General features: G+C 34.0%; 1 protein-coding gene across 1 annotated transcript in view; it reads left to right on the forward strand.

Annotated features, from left to right (window-relative positions):
* Positions 1 to 5,005, forward strand: part of LOC144964762 (uncharacterized) — an 8,279-nt gene extending 3,274 nt beyond the window's left edge. The window contains exons 2-5 of the mRNA XM_078899360.1: positions 1 to 28; positions 1,621 to 1,728; positions 2,344 to 2,497; positions 4,559 to 5,005. The exon at positions 1 to 28 is cut by the window's left edge and continues 325 nt beyond it. Of these exons, the coding sequence (XP_078755486.1) occupies positions 1 to 28; positions 1,621 to 1,728; positions 2,344 to 2,497; positions 4,559 to 4,801 (533 nt within the window). The 3' untranslated portion in view covers positions 4,802 to 5,005. The remainder of the gene's footprint in view (positions 29 to 1,620; positions 1,729 to 2,343; positions 2,498 to 4,558) is intronic.
* Positions 5,006 to 13,199: the final 8,194 nt, after the last annotated feature.

Here is a 13,199-nt window from a genome sequence, read left to right on the forward strand (position 1 = left end):
ACAGACAAAGAAAACGTGTTCTTTTTAGGTAAGTTTGAGTCTCAGACTGTAGATTAGTATGGTTTTCTTTTAATTTTATGTATTTATTTATTTATTTATTCATTTATTATTATTATTATTATTATTATTATTATTATTATTATTATTATTATTATTATTATTATTATTATTATTATTATTATTATTATTATTATTATTATTATTATTATTATTATTTTCAGTATTGTATAATAATAATAATAATAATAATAATAATAATATAATAATAATAATAATAATAATAATAATAATAATAATAATAAACCATAACTCTCTTTTTTAAAACCGTTGATAGGGCATTAAAAGTCTGAAAAGCTGGGACAGACGCAAATATTATGATCATAACGATGTCTCAAATTGGGGCAATTAACTGTTTTTCTTTTCTGACATTTGTCAAGAACATCGTGTTTGTGTGTTGATACTTGTTTTCCCTCAGATCACGTCAATATCGATTGGAGGGGTATTATAAAAGATAACCGGAAGATACGTGGACGTATGTCTCGTGTTGACAGATGTGACCATGTGAACATAAGCCGTCCATTAGTTACGGGAAGTGTTGAATACATCAAACTTTGGTGATCTTCCGATATTATTTGATTCTTCCAGCAATACTAGTGCGTTGAGGGCATTTAGGAGTACAACTGCGATTCATCGCGTCAATTTGGTGTTTTGTTGGAATGGGATAGATGAAAAAAAAATAATTTAATGATTTAAGTCAATAAAATCAGATTTCATAATCTAAAAAAAAAAGTGAAAACAATACCTACTCTCCTAACCCAATTAATTGCCGCACTCTTGAAAGATATGGATTAAAATTTTGGCCAGAAAACTCGTCTTTCAAATATCAATCGATTTAAATGACCCTCATCTTGGCAAAAACTCTCAAACATTGGACTTCACATACTCGCTCCTTTCCTTAGAATGTGAGCAGTGTTTAAATACGGGATTGTGATATTGGTTGCATGCATACCGACCGACCTAATTTTATTTCTTTTTGGTTTATCTACTGTATCAACTTTGCTTGCAAAACAAAAAATTGTCTATAAATTACAGTTGAAGAAACCTATAGATTTATATATCTCATCTCCAACTAGAACACTTGTTGACTGCTTAGCAGAAATTAATTTTACTTTAGGATTCTTTCATTTCTTTTATTTTTTTAAAAAAATTCTCTGATATTCACATCAATTATAACAATTTTCAGTAATTTGATACATGACTATGGCATATATTAATGTTTGTAACGATCGACACAAAGAGAAAATGATACCAAAAAAAATATGAAAATAATGGAAAGATCTATATTTAGATAATGACAAAATAACCCTAAAATATTGTAAAACTCGCACTAAAAGCAGTCACACGAATAGCTTCTATACGGGTTTACAACGTATGGACACTTTGGGTCATTTATCATAGCTCAATTCTGAGAAAATGACAAAAGCTATTCCCATAATTATTTCAATTGCCATTGTCTTTTTTATAGTCGAGCGTTACTAAAACGATCTTTTGTCAGGGCCTCTTCTATACAATTCTTAGGTCAAATTACTCGTAATGACAGTGTTCTTCTACTGTCCACAGAAATAGATTATTTAGTACTTCCCGCCCCTCAGAACCAACAGAAGGAGGATCTTCTGATTACGTGTACAGCCCCAGGACAGGCACGAGAACATCATCTATTGGAGACAGGTATCTTGCTGGTCCAGATTTCACTGACAAAACACATTTTCACATTTTGGCCAGGAAAAAAAATGCTTCATATTATATCGATTGATTAAGATGATCCGCATATTGTAAAAAGTCCTCAATCCCGAAACTTTAAGAGTTTTCTGCTGAAAATGTAAAGAATCGGTTTTATTTATTTTTTAATTCGTAGGGTCGAAGTAGGTGATCATAGTAAATCCCCAATTAAATGATATATTATATTACTGCAAACTGCTAGAGTTATTTTAAAAAAATTATTTGGCACTGGTTCGTTAATTCATGCCAAATTGATTGTGTTCATGCATGTTGTTTGTCTTTTATTCTATCAACAATAACGAATAGTTTATCAAATCCAGTGGAATAGAAAAAGTATAATGACAAATATAGTATGGTTAATCTACGAAAACTACTTTTGTCTGAAACTTGTTGAGGTACTTCCTTTAGATGAAGACAGATAAGATAAATATCAGACCTGTATAAAGAAATGCGTTGGACACTTACTCTTGCTTCTGAGAACACAACACCCCATGTTTGTGAATTTAGAATCTTAGAATGGAATGGGTGTCAATAATCGATATTATATTTTGTTTAATTCCACAGATCGTGTTTGTCAGGCCACAGTGGGGCCAGTACAATTCGCCTCCCAAGTATCCTTGCCATGTTTGTGAATGCGACTGATGATAACATTCATGTCACCCTTAACAAGCAGCATCGATTCAACCGAATGAAAAGACAAGAAAGTATGCATTTTCAGGTCAGTAGGGCTATTTTTATCAGAAATATTAAGACCCAAAATAAAACATGTATTGAGAACATAATGTAATATGTGACTTCCTGGATGCGAGTGTTGGAATATCAAACAGGAAATAAAAAGACGGCGAGGGTTGCAAAGATGCTGACTCTTATATAGGAGAGTCACGAATACATCCTGGACAGTAAAAAATGACTAACGAAGAAATATTAGATCGATCAAGCATAAGACGCTCTTCCCTTGAAGCTATCAGAGAAAGACGATTAAAATTTCTCGGCCATTTTTTTCGGAAAGGACATTATTGAGAAATAGTCTTTTTGAAAATTGATGGGGAAAGAAACAGAGCAGAAAGTCTATGTCACATTCTCGTGACATTAACTGGAGAGATAAATTAAACAAACATTGCCATTCTGGTACGATCAGAGAATTGGAGAGCTATGATTGCCAATATCTGTTTCAGACCAGGCGAAAATGTATGATGACGAGGGGTTTTAATATAGATCTTAATCATATTTAGTTTTCAAAGTTGACGGCGAATGGAACACTCTTGTAATGTCAATTCAATGTCCGGAAAAAGAGAGACGGGTCACGAGATACATAACAATGAGATTTGGAGGTTGGGACACGCTTTGGTCACGGACACTACAATAATAGATCCAAGCAGAAATTTGCCTGATACCACCCAGATTTCATATCGTCGGGAATTTTACACTGGAAGAAAGACACTCAAATAGATTATTACACTTTTACGCACCTAAATAGAGAGATGACTTGTAATGACAAAATCCCCTCTCACAGAAAAAACATAGGCTCACGTGCGACTCTCTAATTCACAAATGAGAGAACCAGTAGGCGCGTCGGCAAAAATAAGTAGACTCATCACAGGACGAAAGTGACATCATATTTTCTAAGATAGAGGACACAGCGCGTTTAAGATCTTTTCATTGAAACCATGTCCCTTTTAATCAGTCTTATCCGAGTCGGTAGCGTGTAACGTTGTGTGTGATATGACGCCAAGCAGCAATTAATGTTGTCAATGACTGATAGGGTGACACTATATCCTCGTTTAAGACACTTCCCTCACTCGATTTGAGTATGAATAACACTGGGGAGGAGGCATCGATCGAGAACATTAGCGTTAGTACAAAAGAGGGAACCAAACGGACCATATTATGTAGTGTATGAAATGGAATTTTGTATTACATAAAATCTTCTTGGGCATTAGATAGAATGAAATCGCATTGTGCATAATAAAATCGAGAAAATGCGCCATTTAAATACCATTTATATTTTTACCCACACAATTCAAAGATTACTACAAAGATTACCACTGCATTTAAAATATCTTTTATTATTATTATTATTATTATTATTATTATTATTATTATTATATTATTATTATTATTATAATTATCATTATTATTATTATTATTATTATTATTATTATTATTATTATTATTATTATTATTATAATTATCATTATTATTATTATTATTATTATTATTATTATTATTATTATTATTATTATTATTATTATTATTGTAAGTATTGGTGGTATTACAGTTGTTGTATTTTTGTGGTTACTAATGGTATCATTTTATTTTTTGGTTCTATTTACCCTTTTTTCTCACTTTCATGTATGTTGTCATCAAATTGTATGAATTGTTGGCGAAAGCCTAAGATTAAATAAACTTTGAAACTTTGAAAACTTTAAAAAGTGACGAAGTCTGTAGTTGTTTTATTTGTGGTTTTTCAACTATATCTCGTAAACATTGCATTTTTCAATAGAAGTGCAATATCGCTTTTCATTTGAAACATTCAAAAGTCAACTAATGTATCTCTCAAATCGGCTGAAAAATAGCAAGGGTTTGACTGTAATGATCTTTGGCCTCAGTTTGATGCCTTCAGCTAAGAAATGACATACAATGTTATCAATACAATATAGTGATGCATAATGTGTATTAAGTGGATCAAATAGATGTTCATTTTCGCGTCAAGTCTTATTCCACACATTTGACTGAGTTTATAAATATAAAAAGTATAATTAACACCTTCCATATGCAGGTTCTCAGTTCCAAAGTCTACGATTTTTGCTCTTCAATGGACGCAGATCGCACTGGGAGTGATCCTTTTTTCATCACTTCCGCTGCCAAAAGACGCATAGCCTTCAACGATTCAAGGGCAAGGTCGCGGGTTTCCAGCGGAGTGACTTTATCTGTCTCAAGGGCTTCTAGCGGCAATTTAAATACAAGGAAAGAGTTTCGCGAAAAACGAACGGGCTTGACAGCTTTAACTGCAACGGTTTAAACATAATATTGTACTGCAAATAACAGTGTTTCATTAACTGCAATTAAAATGTTTTCCGTTAACAATTCATGATTTATACACCCATCAATGAGGCTCTACTTTGCAAGCTGTTAAAGTTCTTTATATATATTATTGTACATTTTGAACACTATTCTGCATTTAAATTAGGTGCTTTCGACGTTTCAACGAGAATGATTTTGTATAATTGAGAGAGAATTATATATATATATATATATATATATATATATATATATATATATATATATATATATATATATGAAAGAAGACAGAGTCGAAGAGTGAAGAGAGAGAGAGAGAGAGAGAGGAAGAGAGAGGAGAGAGAGAGAGAGAGAGAGAGAGAGAGAGAGAGAGAGAGAGAGAGAGAGAGAGAGAGAGAGAGAGATTACATGTATCTAAATCTAGTTTCTGTGCAAATAAATAACTTTGTTAAAAACACACGCAGACAAGTAATGCGTCAATATTCGTACAAAATGGTATTATGTTTAAAAGTTGCGACAACTTTCTTAAACACTGATAGTAATCTAACTTTTTAAAATCACTATGTTTAAGTACGTAAATGTATTTAGATAGGATTTTTAAAAAGTAGACAATCTACCTTAGGGAAAATGTTCCTTCATAGTCTGTTACCTGTCGTACTCTTGAAAAACATGAAATTAAAATTTTTGGCCAGAAAACTCGTTCTTCATATATCGGTCGATTTAAATGACCCTCATCTTAGCAAAAACTATCAAACCTGGGACCTCGCGAAGTCCCAGATTTGAGAATTGTTGGCCAAGACGAGGGTAATTTAAATCGATCGATATTTGAAGGACGAGTTTTCCGGCTAATTTTTAAAATACACGTTTTTCTAGAGTACTGCAGTCAATTGGTAAGAAAAGACCGAGATAACACAGGCGTTGGTCGCCGTGCGGCAGTAGAGAACGATAGGAAATACGTTTACTGTTGAAAGGGAAAGCGAGATGTCGAAAGCGGAGATCGAACCCGTATGCCTTTGGTGAAAGTCCAATGCCTTATATACATGTTCTAATTCAAAGCTTGTCCAAACCGTTAAATGTATATCACTGTACTGATTCGACACTAGTATAGACTTTCTGTATTTCATATCTTGGCTGCTACAAGTGTTGCAATATCAAAATATTTAGTAATTAGTAGCTTGTAAATATTTATTTCTTTGTGGATGTCATTGATTGGTCGTTTTTTTTTTTCGATGGATAATTTGGGATCTTAGGGGCAAGAAAGGTGGGTGTTGAAGTGATGTCTTACTGTGTTATACCTGACAGTACGCCTTTTTACATTTTGTCCAGAAAAATGTACACCGTTCGATTTAAATGACTCACAACTTGTTAAAGAGTCTAAAACCCGTGATTATTTTTTGAAGATTGAATTTTAATATTGTTTTACTGTACTGTAATTGAAGTTGGTATTATAACAATGTATCAGAGTTTAACTGTATGTAAGATTTCCCGGGGAACTAATGGCCCCTTATGCTTCATATCTTTATGAATTCCATTTCCTATTTTTACCTTTATAATGATCAATCAAGTACATTAAAAAAAATGATGTTTAATTTGAAATAGCGTCATTTTGTAACCTTTCTTAAAGTTAATAAATAAAACTGACTTCCAAATCAAGTGTTCGAGTTTGTTTGTTTTTTCATACACTTTTTATAACATTATGATAAAAAAATTTCAATCGGAGTAAGGGTAATTTTTTAGGTTAGCTTTTCTGTGTATACATTAATAATAAATGACTTTTCACCTTTTTACCACATGATCAGAAAAAAATAAGAAAATTCAAAGACTGTCGATAAAATTTAAAGGCATTGTTATGATATATCGTTGAACTAAGCTCAATTTATTTCGATTTAATGTATATTAAATTATCATATTGGAAAGAAACTGTCGACAGAGACCTTAAAACTGTGTAACTGACATGGGACGAAGCATATGGCAAGACATGTAGTAATGGCGAATCTGGACGGCCCTATGTCAAAGACTCGGGAGGAACTAAGTCTAAGGTGAATTATCATGGAGTCTGAAGACAAAGACGCGCTCAGAACCATCCATGTGACCAACAAATTTTGATATTCCAATACATTTCTTTTATATGCTTTTGCAATAGAATTTCAGGATTAATTTTCAAATACGCTGTAGTCATTTGTGATATACATCTCAAAACGATGTTATGTTGGAATGATTTCGGTGATAGAAATTGATTTTATAGTCGGAAATATATCATAATTTGTCTTCGTCATATAAGTTTTGTTGAATATAATAGATTGAAGTTTCTCAAATTGACAAAATCTAAAGTCTCACAAATCTGGTCACTTTTACTTGTGATTGACAATTTTCGCACCTTGTCCTCCCCGACATAACATTGATTTGAATCAGTGTGTCACATATTCACTGTGTTCGGGATGTTTTGCAAACTCATCCTTTGGATTTGTCATTTAAATAATCCAATCATTAGATCTTCGTCTGCAATTGTTATTGACCATGTGCCGCAATTGTATAGTAGGAATGACTTCCTTTGAATGTGGTCTAATTTGAGTATATATCCGCGGGACACTGGCACTAAAAAAAGCAGACGAAGATAAGCTAGATGCATTCCACAGCAAGCAATTGAGAAACGTTTTAAACATTCAATATCCAACCAAATCACAAATAAATCCTTATATATTATATTATATGAAAAAACTAATGAAAGACCACTCTCCCTATAAATTTTGGAATAAAGGTGGCCTTTTTTTTGGACATTTCTGAGATGAGATTTGAAAGTTCCTGCCAATATTGAAATTACCGCGTTTTTCCCCCCAAAAAGTGTGGAAACTCATTCAGGTGAAGGCCAATAACTACCTTACCCGTCCGACTCAACCAAGATCTAAGGACATTGGAAGATCGGTGACTGAATCTCAACATCATTGATGATCTTCGGGCACTGCAGACGATTGGTTCTGATTGACAACGTTGGTTAGACCTAAAGCACGACCTGGCGGAGGCTGCCGAGTCTTTTGCTTGAGCGTAAGATTGCACGTCAAAAGGATTTGTAAATTTACGTGCCGATTGTGGCGATGCTAATATTATTAATGTCATGTGTCGTTGTGATATTCACATAGACATCAGTCCGGATGGATGTGATGTCTGGATTTAGACTATAGAAGTGACCAAACATTTGACAAAAGATAAATGGGCATTATCTCTGATCAACTGGTTTCTGACATTATGATCCATGTTGAAATATATGTGTGATATATTTCAAAAAATAAACAGGAATAAAAATATCGAAAAATTATTTAAACATGATATAAAACAGAATTACTTACAACCACAAAAGCAATATTATTCTCTGCTTTATAAAATACTGGATAGCACATCTTTTTAGTAGAGTTTTAATCTGAGCATTATTTAATTTGTCTTCTTCATTCCAACTGGAATATGTGGTGCTGCCAAAAAAATTATTCCCGGCATTCTTATCTTAAGATAATTAGCTCAGCTCATGCCAGGTCACGTCAACATATGTCATCTATTTTTCCATCGTCTTTTTTTTTTTAGTGACGATTGTCCTGCTTTTCTTCCCCGGGGACAAGGAGGAGGAGGGAAGTTGCATCTCAGTGCTAAATAGAGCTATCGATTTTGTTCCTCACTGAAAGAATATAATTTACCGACTTCAATATTGAAATCATTTTTTTTCATAATATAGATAGAACGAAGATGAAGTCACTCAGATCTTTGTTATTGTTTTTTTTTGCCATCCATGTTTGTGAGTAATTCTCACTAAACTGTATTAACCAGACTATAAATTTTCAGCGTTAGACATAGTTTTGTGTGTTGGTCCGTTATACTTTCGGGGGCAGTGTTGTGAGTTCCTTAGGCAAGCTCACACTATCTATAGATGCTGTGCGCTTGGCTAAGAAACTCACAAAATTGCCATCCGGAAATATAGCGGACCAACACACAAAACTATGTGTAACCTTACACGTTTATTGTTTGATAAATACAAGAATAGCGTTCCATGACATTCAACCTCTGTTGGGAGACGGAACTCCGGTAAGGTAAGGTAATACAGTTTAGTGAGAATTACTTATAAACATGGGTGGCATAAAACAATAACAAAGACCCGAGTTACGTCAACTTCGTTCTATCGAGCACAATCGAACGTCTTGAGCTATACTCATAAAGACAAGGCTTCCAACTTTTTAAGTTCTGCGTGCCCTTTATTAATAAAGACAAGAGAATTTTCACCTTATCAGACCGCATCATGTCAGCCAATAATTTCATCAAAAGAAAGACTTTGTATCATGATATTTTGAAAAAGGTCATTTTTTCATGACAAAATCATTTAGAATAATTGTTGTTAGTCGTTGATCGTCAGCGATAATCTTGTATTATCTCTAGTAATGATTTATGGGACACAGCCTTACTTTAAATCCAAAGTCATAAAGAAAAATCGCTCTTGACTTTATGTGCTTTCAACTCAAAAGTGAACTAAATCAGCAGAAAATATAAAATTCTGGCAGACAAAGAATAAGAATGACGAGTGAAACATTTCTCATGTCTAAAATTGCTCTTTTCCTCTTTCATTGAAATCGTTAAGACAGAAGAGTGGGAATGTTCTTATGGTCAATTCATTTATTTACAGTTCGGGATACTTAAATTGAATATTCTAAGAAAGTGAAATATTTGGGTGTCCTATTTTAGGCTACAACGAAAGCGAAGAAAGAACAAGAGGATAATTCATTTTGTAATAGAAAAGAAGAATTCCAACACCTTACGAGCAACAATAACGTATCCAGAATACTAAAAAGGCTGGTAAGCAAATAAAAGAAAAATTGTAAATCTCTAGAACTACCCAGTGGCTGCAAAAGGATGGAAGAGGAGATCAAGAGATGATGAAATTTTGGCAGGATTTTGAAGTCAGAAGAAGAGATTGAGGGAGATATTAGAATACTAATAACTGCAGGTTGAAGAAGAAAAGAACTTTCAATGTTAACCTCTGAGGAATCTGAGCTTTGCAAAGCCTGATCATGTTATACCGACTTATAACACGATTTGGTTCAAGTATTCTAAGTGTCAACAGTACATCAGAAGGCTTTGGTACGTTTGATAGAGGAATCCGACAAATTGCACCATGTTTGATTCCATTGAAGTATTCATTCATTTAATCCTTTAAATTCCTTGTGGAACACAGGGTTCCAAGAGTACATCTCCTCCGTATTCTGTTCTTTTTCTTCTTCTTTATCGCTCCCCCCAGGATATTCCAGCCAACTACAACTCTTCCTCACAAGACCTTCTCCGTGTTTTCTTTGGCCTCCCAAACTTCCTCGTTTCCCGAGGGTTCCAGTCCAAAGCTTGTCTCGTCATGTCTGTTGTAGGTTTTCTGAAAGTGTGACCAATCCATGTCCATTTTCTAGTTGAAATTAATTTGCTAATTTCCTCTTATCCAGCTTTTAACCACAAGTCTTTATTACTGATTTTCTCGGGCCATCTGATACCGAGTATGTTTCGAAGACATCTGTTTGTGAAAGTTTGAAGTTTTTTTTTTTACAAAGAGTATTGGTCACTCTCCATGTTTCTGAGCCATACAGAAGGGCTGCTTTTACATTAGTGTTGTATATTCTAAATTTGTTTTTCAGTGAAAAAAAATGTTGATTGCCATATAGGTCTGAGGGTGATAAATGCATGTAGTGCTTTTCCTATTCTGGCCTCTACGTCTTCATCTGTTCCTCCAGATGTTGAAATAATGTCATTGACGTATGGAAGGCCCAAAGAAATGCACATCCCAAAGTATATGATACCCCCCGACGGAAAATACAACGCAGGAAGTCTAAAGAGTTGAGGAAAACAGGCTGATTTGTTTTGTTTTTGCTTTTATTATTATTTTTTTGCTGTTGTTAACAACACAATAAATCTATGACAAATTTTGTTTTTATTTGAGGATTTCTTATGTTTAAGTTTAATCAGATAAAATGTACCGAATATATATATATATATATATATATATATATATATATATATATATATATATATATACATATATATATACATATATACATATATATATATATATATATATATATATATATATATATATATATATTGGTATGGAGGACTAATGGTACAATTGGTTCAGCATTATGGTGACTTATCTCGCAATGCAACAAAACCCAACAGATGTTGAGCGTGGTCAGTGCGTTGGTTGCTTTACTTTGATTGGAAAACTCGAATGCATAGTTCTGTCCTCATGTAAGGCACTTTAAGCACGTAATGTCTCCCAACTCGGGCGTACACGAGAACCTGTCCACAAGCAGGAAAGACAGCGGCACAAAAAGGATGCTTAAACGTCAGGTAGTACTGTAAGAAATTGGAACTTGGTTCATTATGGTCAGCTTAGAGAGTGAATTGATCATGAAGAGCATTGTACATGTTAGTTTCGTGGGAAAGCGTTAATATAACTGCTCACGTTTAAATATCTATTTAAGTTTCGACCAATCATATTTTGCTTTCCCTTGTTAGGTGGTGAAGTAACAATATCCTTTTTGATATAGTCTAATCTTTGGATATACATTCTTTTAACTATTCAACACAAGACCACACTATTCTCTAAGAGACTCTTGAACGTGATGAAGAACCAGCTTGGAGTTGGAGTAAGTGGAACATCTCTCCGATGGTTATAATATACTCGACGAGAAGAAAAAGAAAGAATAGAAAGAAAAGGGGGGAAAATCCACCACAGATACTCTGTCATCGCACTCCAACCTGAAAGATGTTGTGGTACAAGGATCTGACGTGTGACCGTTTCTTTTCACCATTTATATGCTGATCCCCAACCACCCCTCCCCTCCCCCTTTCCATTTTAAAGAAATAAGATTGAAGAAGAAGAAGAAACCAAATCTGGGGCATCTTTTATAAATCAAGGACACTTCGAGTTGTATGGGCATCAACGTTGATAGATATCTCTATAAATGCGCTCGACCATAAACTGTGGAGGAGCATCAAGGAGCGGCAATAAGGAACATAACTCGTAAAAATCTTTGTCATTTCATTCCATCTCTATTAACTCTCTTTTTGCATGCATCACCAGTTAATTCAAAATAAATAAATAAATAAATAAATAAATATGAACCTTCATATTATTTCTGCGGATTTACCATACTCAATGCGCTTCACAATGTTTCATTTATTCCCCAAGCAGGTCATTTAAAACCATTTTTCCATTTCACACAGTACCAATCGCCTTTTCTGCGTCTTTTTGTACTAACAATTTTACAATACCCTTCGCTGCATATAGCCAGGTATTCATTCACACTTGACTCGAATGGAGTAATGTGTGTTAAGTGTCTTACAACATCGGGACCAGAATTTCTTTGACCACCATCAGCCATCCAGTCACTGGCCATACTTAACATCACTTGGCTTTTTGTGACAATAGGAGATACCGCACAGCTGAGTAACCGAGCCAAACAACATAACATTGATAACGTATAGTGCTTGGATATGTATGGTCTCGGTAACTGATACAAAGTCACTCAAACTATTATTATTTAAAACTAACCCATTCCTCTCCGACTAATTTCTTCAAAGACTGGTCCATAACCAGGTCATGAGCAAAACCAAGTCATGTCACCAGAATAAAAGCAGGTGTAAAATGAGTACCTGGTCGTTAACACCGTTGTCTCTGTCTGAAAAAAAATGATATCGCCTAACAGGTGTCATGTCTCGTTCTAGATGCTAAGTGTTGCTGTTGACTATGGACACCCTGTAAAACGTTTTGAGTACGTTTAGTGGATATTACGCTAAATAAAACCTCAAAAGAGCCACAGTTGTTTTTGTTTTTATGGGCTTTACGGCGCTAACGACAGTTGTAAGTCATTTCAGGACCAGTAAAAAGGAAGATGATTGAGAGAAAAGTTGCAGATCTGAAATTAAAAGCATCAAAGAAAAATTCAGACTAAGAGGACAATTTCAAATAGGTAACAGAGGATTCAACGTAAATTCCATCATGCCATATTTTGAAATAATAATAATAATAATGCTGAAAACTTATATAGCGCTATAACTCCGAGACACCAGACTCTAAGCGCTTAAATTACAAATTACTTTGGCTGAAACATAATCATTTACACCCAAGCACACACACACACACACACACACACACACACACACACACACAACACAATACAACACACAACACAAACAAAACCTATCTTGCTTCTCATACCATCTACTAAAATCGAAACAGATATGTTTTAAGCGAACGTTTAAAAATAGACAAAGATTCTTTTTCACGAAATTACAAAGAAATGATGAATTACAAAGAAAATAGTGTCATCTCTCAAAAAAGAAGGAGCTAAACATTTGACTGCTTCCCTCTCAGCTAA

Source organism: Berghia stephanieae, chromosome 1, assembly GCF_034508935.2.
Source record: "Berghia stephanieae isolate SIO BIC M18660-M18661 chromosome 1, UCSD_Bste_1.3, whole genome shotgun sequence".
Lineage (NCBI taxonomy): Eukaryota > Metazoa > Mollusca > Gastropoda > Nudibranchia > Aeolidiidae > Berghia > Berghia stephanieae.